Raw genomic sequence first — 10659 nt, forward strand, 5'->3', positions numbered from 1 at the left:
AAGTTAAGTTTTCTTGGGATGGGGACCTGGCCTCTCCCCTCTCCCTGAAGTGCCCTGAACACTGGCTCTTCTCAGGCAATAACAAACACCAGCAGTTGTGTAAAGCCCCCAATGCTTTATGCACTATTTCTGCAAATAATCCTTGTTTATAATTCAGTCTTGGCAGAAAAAGACTTTAAATTATTAAGGCACTAAATATTTTGCAATGAAAGAACAGAGATAAAGCTCTTGGCAGAAACAAATTGCCAGGGAGAGGCTGTTCTCTTCAGTGCATTTGGGGCTTTAAAGTATTATGAGAAATAACGTGCAGGGGGACTGGGAATTCATCACTTGATCAAAAGATTTGCTTCTCTCTTAAAAAAGCAGCTGTTCAGTGCATGCTTTCCGGCACCCCTGGAAATATGGAGTGTCCCCAAAGACCATGTTTGGGTCCCCAGAGCCATCTGCTCTCACCACAGGGCTGAAGGTGGTGTGTTTTAGGTGGTGGAGGTCTTTGTCCTGCCTTCAGCTCTACCACAGCTTTTAAAGTCATTTTCATGTGCTTGGTGCCCCCTTGGGGGCAGATTTTCAGGAGATTCTGTATCCCTTTTCCAGGAGTGGGAGATGCTGCTGCCAGTTTGTTGCGTCAGTGTGTGTTCTGTGGTAAATCAGGGGTGTTCCAGTGGTGTGGAATGGAGGCTCTTAGAATTAATGATTTTGTAACCTGTTGCTGATTTAATCCTGATATTACACAGTTAGTGCTTGTCAGCTCCTGGAGTCAGACAACCATGAGGGTGGATAGGTGTGTGTATATACATAAAGACATTGTATACAGCTATGTATAGATGTATTTTAGGTAGTTATACCTGTAACCTTGTAGCTCTTCTTTGGAGAGACTTCAAGGATGAACTGCTGTGTTTCAAACCCCAGGGTGCTCCCAATGTGGTTTTCTTCCTATCATCTCAACATTTCAAAGCAAAAATCATCCTTACAGTGATGATGGGGGTATGCAACGGGAGTGGTGAGGCCCTGGCACGGGTTGCTCAGAGAACCTGTGGTTGCCACATCCCTGGAAGTGTCAGGCCAGGTTAGACGGGGCTTGGAGCAACCTGGAAGGTGTCTCATCCCACAGCAGGGAGGTTGGAATGAGATGGGCTTTAAGGCCCCTTCCAACGCAAACCATTCTGCAGTTCTGTGATTCCATTGCTCTGTTTCTCTTGCCCTTGCAGGAGACCTGTGCAACTGCAGCTCCGTGGGCAGCATCGAATGCAACCGCACGACGGGGCAGTGCCACTGCCTGGCAGGCTACACGGGGCCGCAGTGCCACAGCTGTGCCCGCGGCTTCTTCCCCGAGCAGGGCAGCCAGCGGTGCCAGCCCTGCGGCTGCAGTCCCACCGGAGCCACCAGTGACCAGTGTGACCAGTGAGTAATGCCAGGCATCCCCGGGGGTCTGTGCGCAAGGTGTCGGAATTTGGTGTGTTTTGGGTTTGGGGCAAGAGTGGGTCTTGTCATCTGTGCTGGTGTTTAAAAGAAAAAAAATAAGCAGGAAGGAAGCTGATCGTATAACAATTCATGAAGATTATTCTTCATCTTTCAAGAGCTCAATTATAAAAATATCGTGGCTGTGGCAAAAGCCCTGGCAGCCCCCAAGGGAGTTGACTTGTGTTTCAGAGTCGCATGGAAGCAGAACCTCTCCTAATGCCTTGTGCATCTGTTAGTACCTGTCGGGCAGGGCTGCCTTCGCGCCTGAGCTGGGAGGGAAGTGGAGGCTGGGGTGGAGCATGGGGGCTTTGCAGAGGTTTATTTTCCAAAGGGATAGGTTTTCTGCCAGAGGCAGGCAAAGCTTTGTGCTCTGCCCTTGCTGAGCATTGGGGTGGAAGCGGCAGCCCAACAGCAGAGTCGGCTCCTGCCTTGCCTGGTGTTTACAGTCACCAGAGCTGATGCTTGGAGCTCTTGTATAATGAATGTGTTCCTCTTCATTTCACCTCACCCACCCCATCTTGCCTTGTAAAAGCTGGCATGCAGTTATTTTCCAAGCGGTGATCCGTCAGCCATTAGAGATCTGTGGCTGAGTTGAGGGGATCTCTATTCATGCAAGATCAGACTGAGCAGCAGCCTGACCCATTGGGTCTCCAGCTTGTGCTCATGGGGACAGCAAGTTTCAAAGTCTCTCCTTGGAGGAGACCTCAGCAACCACCCTGCAGCAGCTTCCAGCCTTCCCAGGCTCCTGCTGCCTTATTGTCTTCTAGGGTTTGGTCTGGGCTCAGCCACCTGCAGTTCCCTGCCAGGGCAGGAGCTGAGTCAGAGTCAAAATGCTCTGCAGGGACATGCTGCCTGTAATTACTTTATATATTATCTTTTCCCAAATGCCCAAACCCTCTGTTGATGTCCTTCCTTTCTGTTTCAATGCTGCATTTTTCTGCTTGCATAAGCTCTGACAATTGGGAACTTAAAAGTAACGCTCCAATTGAGGAGAGTGACCTTCTTACTAAAAGAGTGATTCTTGGGGGTGGAAAGTGTGAAGTTTTTCCACTTTTTTTTTTTTTTTTTTTTTCTTCAGTGGTTGCTTTAGGTATGGGAAGATGTGGCTGGAATCACCAGGGTTTGCCACAGAATGGAAAGTGTGATTTTGGTCAGATCTACTATAACGGCAAATTGGGCAGAAAGGCAGATGGGGCAAATCTTATCTTTAAGAGCTGGGAGAAGAGGGAAAGCAGTTGCTGGAGCAACTGGGTTAACTGGAAGGGAGCATTCTTGCCCCAGCTCTGAGTCACTGGGCAGTGGGTGAAGTATGGACATGTGTGGTGTCTCCCCATGTCTCACTGCATGGGGCGAGCCAAGGAATGCCCTTGGGAGCTTCAGGTGGGATACTCTGAGTTGTGAAGGAGAATAAGGTGGAGGTGGAGCCAGAAACAGCAGGGACCTCCCCAGCCTCTCCTCAGCACCATTTCACAGCCTTGAGGGATGTGGGAGATGCTCATTCTCAGACATTTAGAAGAGACAGCACAGGGCAAGATGTGGAGGGAGATTTGGGGAGGGGGGATGTTGCTAACAGAGATCGCTCTGTTTCTCTTCCTGGCTCAGAGGGGTTTGCTGCAGATGGAGATGACCCCTGGGTGTTCAAAACGAGGAAAATAGGTCAGTTGTCTGTGTTGTAGGGCTGGAGGCATCAGAATGGCTGCAAGATGGGCAGTGATGTGTATTGGAAAATGGAGTGGGACACAAATCCCAGCAAGGGCAGATGCTCCCCTTGTTTCTGTTGTGTTAGAGTGGGCACCAGGGCTGGGCACAGCTCCTGCCTGTCTGCAGTTGGGATGGGTAGGGGCAGGCACCAGGGATGGGGTGCATCCCTGCAGTGGGATCTGTCCTGATGGGTGGGAGAGCCTCTTGTGCATTGCAGGGAAATGTGTGTGTGAATCCTGGAATGGGATTTTTGGCTGTCTTGCTGGAAGCCCTGGGTGGCTGCTGAGGAGTCCCTGGAGGAGCAGTGCGTGTCCCTCGGGCAGTCTCTGCTCGGGATGAGGCACGCAGGCATTGCCCAATACCAGCAACCAGCTACTGTTTTGTTGACATGGAAAATCCTGTAAGCTGTACTATTTATTTATTTAATAAAGCACCAGCCCAGCTTGACTTGCACAAGTGAATTCCTGTGTAGGGCTTCAGAGGAAAGCTGTTCCAATGGGGCTCCGGGTGAAACAGCAGCAGAGATTTTGGACTCTGACCCTTTTTAAGGGTGGCTGATTGGAGGGGCAAAGTACCCGAAGGCTGAGCCCTCAGGGCACACAAAGATGCCTCTTAGGTTTCAGTCAGCTCACACAGGCTTTTGTAAAAGTGCCTTTTAATCATAGGATGATTATTAGTATTATTTCTCGGCACACTCTCGGGCTGGCCAGATGGCAACCCAAGTCCCCTGCTTATTAACTAGACCTCAAATGCAGACCATCAAATAAAAATTAAAAAATTCCCTTTCCCAAGGCACAGAGTTGATTTTGGGAGTGAACATTGACCTGACATGCTGTCGCTATGAATGGGCTCCATGGCTGCTAATCAAAGGTCTGTTTTGGTGGTGGTTTAAATTTGATTATCTAGGAAGATCCACACAGATCCCCCTGTGGGATGGTAGAGGATTTCTGTGCCCTGGTTTGGGTGGTTTTTTTGTTAGATGAAAAGCTGTGTGTGGCTCAAGCTGGAGCTTGCTGTGGGGCTGGATGGAATCTTGAGCTGCTCAGAGAGGGCTGACACATCTTGGAGAGGGGGAGTAAATTGTCCCTGCTGCGGTTAACGCCTAGAAACCTCAGAAAAAACCACATTTCTTTGGGTTGGATGCTGTGCAGATGCTTGCTAAAGATAGCTGTGGCCTGGAAGTGTTCACAGTCCATAGAGGAAGGGTGGAGAAAGAAGCTGAAGTTTCAAGGGCCGTGGTCAAGGTCAGAGTAGTGGAGAATGAGGACGGTGACTCATGTGGGTGCACGGGCTGAGCTGGAAGGGCTGTGTTCCTGCTGCAGAGCTCTGGGACAGTGACAGAGTGGGGAGGGTGCCTGGTAGCAGCCTCAGCCCATGCTGATGTAGCCTCAGCCAAGAGCTGCCCCCACCAGCTGCATCTCTCACCATCTTTTGGGCCCCTTGAGTTGAAGGCTGTGCTGTGTGTCCTCTGAGGAAACCAGAACCTCCCAGCCTGGTGGAGGACTGAAGGTGATCAGTGCTGCTGGAGAAGGTCACCATGCCCAGGCTGGCCAGCCCACATCTCCTAGCCTTGCACCCCTGTACAATTATTTTTCCTTTTTTCCTTCATGTGAGCAGAGTCCTGTGCCTGAACTCTCATCTCTTGCTCCCTTAAGGCTGGGCAGGGAGCCAAGGCAGAGGCAGCAGGAGTGGGCTGGGGTTGGTGGTCTCCAGTGCCAATAGCCAGGGCAGCAGTGGGAGCACTGGGGCTCTTCACAGTGTTTCTGGTCCTCTGCACCCTGTGCAGCTTTGCCCAAAGTGCCACCCATGTCCCCAGCTGAGTCATGGCAGGGTGAGCCAGAACAGCAGCCCTGGGATGAAGAGGGTGAGGGGAAAGAAAGAGGCTTGGTTTGAGGAAGCTTTTAGGTCTGCAGCCCTCATGCCCTGGTGTGAGGAGCTGTGCAGGCACAGCTCTTCCAACACACACTGAGCTAATTCTCCATGTAAACCTGTCCTCTGGCTGAGTGATTTGAAGGACCAGGACTGCAGGCAGGATGAAGCCAGCCTGGATGAGGCAGCATCCCCCTCCTGGGGAGCAGGAGACAGCAGATGACTCGGCAGTTTTTGGTTTATTTTTACCTTGCTGGCAGCACTGCCCATCCCCACGTGGGACTGCAAACGCTGGCCCTGGGCAGCCCAGTGTGACCCAGCTCATCTGCAGGAGGGTTGACCTTGATTTACCTCCTGTGAGGTGTTTATCCCAACTTTTCCTAGCCCAGCACTTGGGTGTCTGTGGCTTTTCCTTTCCTGCAGCCATGGAGGCAGCATGTTTAGCCCACGAGCAGCTGTCCCTGTGTGGGTGCTCCTGTGGGTTTGGGATGTGAATGGGGGAGTGGAGCTGTGAAGCAGAGATGCTGCTATGAGATGCTGCTGCCAGGCAGAAGGGTTCAGCCCTCAATTCCCTGTTTCCCTAGGAGGTTTTGTGTTTTTAAACTTGTCCTGGTTCTAGGGAAGAAAAGTAATGCACCAGTACCTGTGCCAGTGAACAAGAGGAGAGCTGTGGCTGCTGTGGGGTGTTTTGAGGATCACAGAGTATTCTGAGCTGGAAGGGACCTACAGGGATCCTCCAGTCCAGCTCCTGGCCCTGCACAGACACCCCAACAATCCCACCCTGTGCCTGAGAGCATTGTCCAAATGCTTCTGGAGCTCTGGCAGCCTTAGGGCTGTGACCATTCCCTGGGGAGCCTTTTCCAGTGCTCAACACCCTCTGGGGGAGGGACCTTTTCCTGGTATCCAGCCTAAGCCTTCCCTGACATGGCTTTGCCATATGGTTTACCTAAACCCAGGTTAACCATCTAAACTGGGTTACGTTTTTCCAGTTCCCTTAAAAAGCTCTAAACTAAACATACATATATGCTGCCATTGTCCCTAGTGCCTGTTCAACAGGGGTCTGTGGATCAATTTAAGTTGCTGCCTCTGCCCTTGCCTCAGTTTCCCCACAAGTAGAAGGGCAGTGGGAAGCAGAAGCTCCAGCAGACAGCTTGGAGGTGATGTCTGGTCTTCTTTGGTTGCTGTGGGCTGAAACCCTATGCCCAAGGGTGTAGTGCTCTGCTCCTTTGCTGATCCAGCAGCCTTTCCTTACTGCTGGCTACAGAGACAGCCCTGTGATCCTAACTCCTGCATGGCTTGTGCTGCAGGCTTGGCATAAGTCTTGTGAGAGAGCGCTCCCGTCACTCATTTCCAGTGAAAAAAAATACTAACACACACATATAAATGCCCAAGTGTTAATTCAGACATGCTTTTCCCCCCTCAAGGGGACCTCAGGCTTTGTGTTCATATTAAAAAGAATGAAGGCAGAGCGTCCCTGGGAGCATCTGTACATGGCTGTCCCCTGGAGCAGGGATGCTGCGAGGCTGAGCAGGGAGGGCAGTGGCCATCCCTGTGTGCTGCCTTTGTGGTGGGATTCTATGTGGAGAGGCTGATCTTGTGACCCCAACTCGTGGGGATTTGCAAGAGCCTGGCTGGTGAGGGTAAGGTCAGCAGCACTGGACAAAGTGCTTTGTTGAGGCCTTTGAATAAGTGCTGGAGGTTCTGAGGGAGCTTGGGAAGCTGGGCAGGGAGAGCCACACACTGGGATTGGGGAGCTGGTGGGATGTGGAAAGATGCAAAGAGACTGGGGGAGGCAGCCTGGTGTGGCAGTCTGGACATATCTCATGTGAGGCAGAATTCGGTGGGGTTGTTTTAGTGGTCAGGAAATGCAGGTCCATTGAAATTCAAGGTTTTTGTGGAGCTTCACCAGCCTGCAGGGCTGCTGGCCATCCCAGACCCTGGAGGTTATTTGGGGGAAGTGATGGAGTTCTTGTTTTGCATAGATAAAATCTTCATTGTCTGTCTGCAGAGTGTCATCACACTTCTGAAATGTCTCTTCTTTGCGTGGGATGTGTCTCTCCATTCTGCTGTATTTTAGCAGTCCAGTAAACCACATCAGGCACTGCTCCCCTTTGGAGATGTGATCTTGGGAGCTGAAATCCTCAAGGACTTGTGCTTTAAAAAACCCCCATAACCAGACAAACCCCCCTTTTCCCTTTAAAAAGACTGCTCTCCCTTTTATAGATCGGATGAGCACAACCAGTGGCTCATTATCTCCCAGTAATGCCTTGTCAGCATCACTCTGCAGAGAACAGATCTTGTTTTGTAGTGGAAATTATTACATATGAACCTCAGAAAAGCAGAAGAATACCGTGTTAAAGACTATTTTTCTGCATGCTTTAATTATCTAAATCTCTCCCCTATTCCAGCCTCTCACATCCTTTACATCTGATCAGTTCTCCTCCTCTCTCCCCCCCCAAAAAGGTAAAGGTACCTGAACCCATTTTTATTCAGTTGCAGACAGGACTGGGAAATGAATGAGTGACTGGACACAGCAGCAGGGAAAGGTGGATTGTTATCATCTCTCCTATGGTAATTATGGCTTCTCAGAAATCCTGTTATTTTGTGGATCTTCCAGCAGGCTTTGCCATTCCTGTGTTGTCTATTGCAAACTTTGCTGCTCTGGCAAACACTGACTGCCCTCAAAAAGAAATACTGGCTCAACTGTTTAAGCTTTTGTGGCTAAATTCTGGTTGGGGGGTGGTGCCCAGTGTGTACTTCAGGCACTGCTTGTACCCTTAGTCTCCTTTTGCTGTCTGAGCAGAGGCACCAACAGAGGTCTGGAGGATGGAGGGACCACTTTGGGCAAAACTGATGTGTTCAGTGGGGACCAGCCCCATCTCCCTGCCATCCCCATTGATATGTCCTTCTCTGCATTGAGGTTCCCTGTCCCATCCCTGCACTGCCATGATTCCCAGCGGTTACTCTGGGAAACCAGGACCCGCCAGCTGAGGTTGATTTTGCAGTGAGTGGAGGCTTTTGCTCATGGAACTGTAGAGGACCCCATCCAACCTCCCTCCCCGGGGTCAATGTAGACTTTCCTTTGCTTCCTTCCTTCCCTGGAGGAGACTGCACAGGCTGGAGATTCCTCACTTTCCACAGTCCTGGCTGGAGATTCCTGGCTTTCCCTCATGGGGGAGCTGGGGCTGCGGAGGTGGCGATGGCCAGACAAGGTGGCCCTCTGACATTTACAGAGTGGCCTTTCAGAGCTGTGAAGTGTCCCTGCTCCGTCGAGAGCTGCCCTACAAACAGCTGCCGTCCCCCAGCACGGAGCGAGGAATGTGGCACACAATGGCCCAGTGTTGGCCCCCATAAAGCTCCGCTTCTTGTGCCCTCCACAAAGGGGCTCAGAGCAGGCGCCCGGTGCAGGGCTTGGCCCTGGCCCCCCTGACTCTCCCACAGAGCCACCTCGGCCGCCAGTGGCTTTGGGTTGAGCTGAGGGAGCAGGGAGGAGAAACCCAGTGTGGGGCTTTTTCCTGCTCTCCCCTTCCCCACATGCTGATATTCCAATAATTGACCCACAGAAAAGTCAGCATGTGGGCTGTGAGGGTTCTTGGTATCCTCAGGATGAGAGGACATGGCCTCAAGCTGCAGCAGGGGAGGTTAGGTTGGACATCAGAAGAATTTTTTCATGGAAAGGGTTGTGAAGCATTTGAAGGGACTGCCCAGGGAGGTGGTAGAGTCCCCATCCCGGGAGGTGTTCAACAAATCGGACATGGCACTCAGTGCTCTGGTGATGATCAGTCAAAAGTTGGACTCGATGATCTTGGAGGCCTTTTCCACCTGAATGATTCTGTGATTCTGTGTGTTAACAGCATTGGTTTTCCCACCAAAGTGTCTTGCAGCATTTAGATTTCAAATGTTAACTTTTCCACATTGCCCAGGAAAGTGTAAGAGAGATTAATCCCCTGTCTGCTGTCAAATATCACAGGAAATCAGCACTAAAGGAGCCTGGCTCGCTGGAGGAACGCACCATTTTTAGAGACATCTCTTCTGAATCCTCCTAATCTTGTGCAGAATCCTTTTGTTTTATCCCATCAAAGTGTGACAAAGCCTTTTCATGGGGTTTGTTTTACAGATGTTCGTAGTTCAACGTGATTTCCCTAATTCATACAGAGTGCTGTCACTACTGTTAATTGTGCCTGTTCCAGGGACACCTCCAGGGATGAGTGATGGGCACTGCTGTCATTGGGGGTTTCCAAGGGAAAAGGGACAGGGCACAGTTGAAGCTGGAGATGTCACCTGGAGATGCCCAGGGACGAGCTGGTGTAGCACTCACTTTCCTCTTTCTCAGGGCAGTGTGCCCCTCCCCAGCTCTCCTGGGGCGGGGCTGGGGAGATGCTGAGCTGTGCAGGGTGGAGGTGTGTGCTCTGTGCTTCAAGGTGAAGACAGTAAGTGTATTTGGCAAAACTCTTGTTGTAGGTTTTGCATGGCTCATCTGCAGGGCATGCCCTGGTTTGAGACCCATGTAAGCTCCCTCCTCTCTGACTCTACCCCAAAATCTTACCAATCTCATATGTTCTGAAAATAAAGGCACAAGAGCTTGGTGCTGTGCTGCTTTGGCTGGGTCTGACATGGCCAAGCAGTCCCTGGGTGTCATGCTTTGACACTGGCCAAACACCAGGCATCCACAAAAGCTGTTTGCTCACCTTCTACTACAGTGGGAAAAAAAAATAATGAAGGGCTCATGAGTTGAGATAAGGACTGGGAGGAAAGGCTAAGGGCAAAACCGGTTCAAATTTAAAGGTATAAGGTAAATTTATTATTAAGAGTCAGAGGAGGATAATGAGAAGTAAAACAAGCCTTTAAAACACCTCTTTTCCCCCCCAGCCTCTCCCTCTTTCCCACGACAGCGCAGGGAGACAGGGCATGGGGGTTTTGGTAAGTTCATCACCTGAGATCTTTCTCCTGTTCGTTCAGGGAGAGGAGTCTTTCCTCTGCTGTGCCATGGGGTCCCTCCTATGTGAGTCAGCTCTCTGTGAACTTCTCTAGTGTGGCTCCAATCTCACGAGCAGCAGTCCTGTCAATATTGTTGCAACGTGAGTCCCTCCCATGGACAAACAGTCTTCCCAAAACTGTTGTGGCATGGGTCACTCATCCACGGGGTGCAGTCTTTTAAGGATAGGCTGCTCTAGTTTGGAAGCAAGGGCCCTCTTTCTCTCTATTTGGGTTTCCCACTGGATTACAGCTTTCTCTGGCATCCACCTGCTCCAGCATGAGCACTTTTCCCACGGGCTGTGAATGGATCTCTGCATCCCCCATGGACTTCATGGATTACAGGGGGACAGTTTGTTTCGCCGTGGTCCTCACCACAGCTTGAGAAGAATTTTGGCCCTGATGGCTGGAGCACCTCCTCCCCGTTTTTCCACTGACCTTGGTGCCGCCATGTTGTTCTCTTACATGTCTTTACTTCCTCCTCTTCTCTATCTAAAGAAAAACTGCTGCCCATAGGTACCATTGCAAACCAGTTTTCACTAATTCAAAGATTCTTGCAGCATCCCGCAGCACCGAGGTTGATCTCGTCTGGGTTCCGCATGGGGGAATCGCTCGCCGTGTTTTTGCTGCTGGCCCCACTGCCACCATGTGGGC

The 10659-nt window shown here is 50.9% G+C and overlaps 1 protein-coding gene across 1 annotated transcript in view; it reads left to right on the forward strand.

The window, feature by feature from the left end:
* Positions 1 to 1186: 1186 nt before the first annotated feature.
* MEGF9 (multiple EGF like domains 9) overlaps positions 1187 to 10659 on the forward strand; it is a gene marked incomplete at its 5' end in the record, with an annotated part of 27406 nt that continues 17933 nt past the window's right edge. The window contains one exon of the mRNA XM_017745427.1: positions 1187 to 1401. Coding sequence (XP_017600916.1) covers positions 1187 to 1401 — 215 coding nt within the window. The remainder of the gene's footprint in view (positions 1402 to 10659) is intronic.

This window comes from Corvus brachyrhynchos, unplaced genomic scaffold, assembly GCF_000691975.1.
Source record: "Corvus brachyrhynchos isolate BGI_N302 unplaced genomic scaffold, ASM69197v1 scaffold59, whole genome shotgun sequence".
Classification (NCBI taxonomy): Eukaryota; Metazoa; Chordata; class Aves; order Passeriformes; family Corvidae; genus Corvus; species Corvus brachyrhynchos.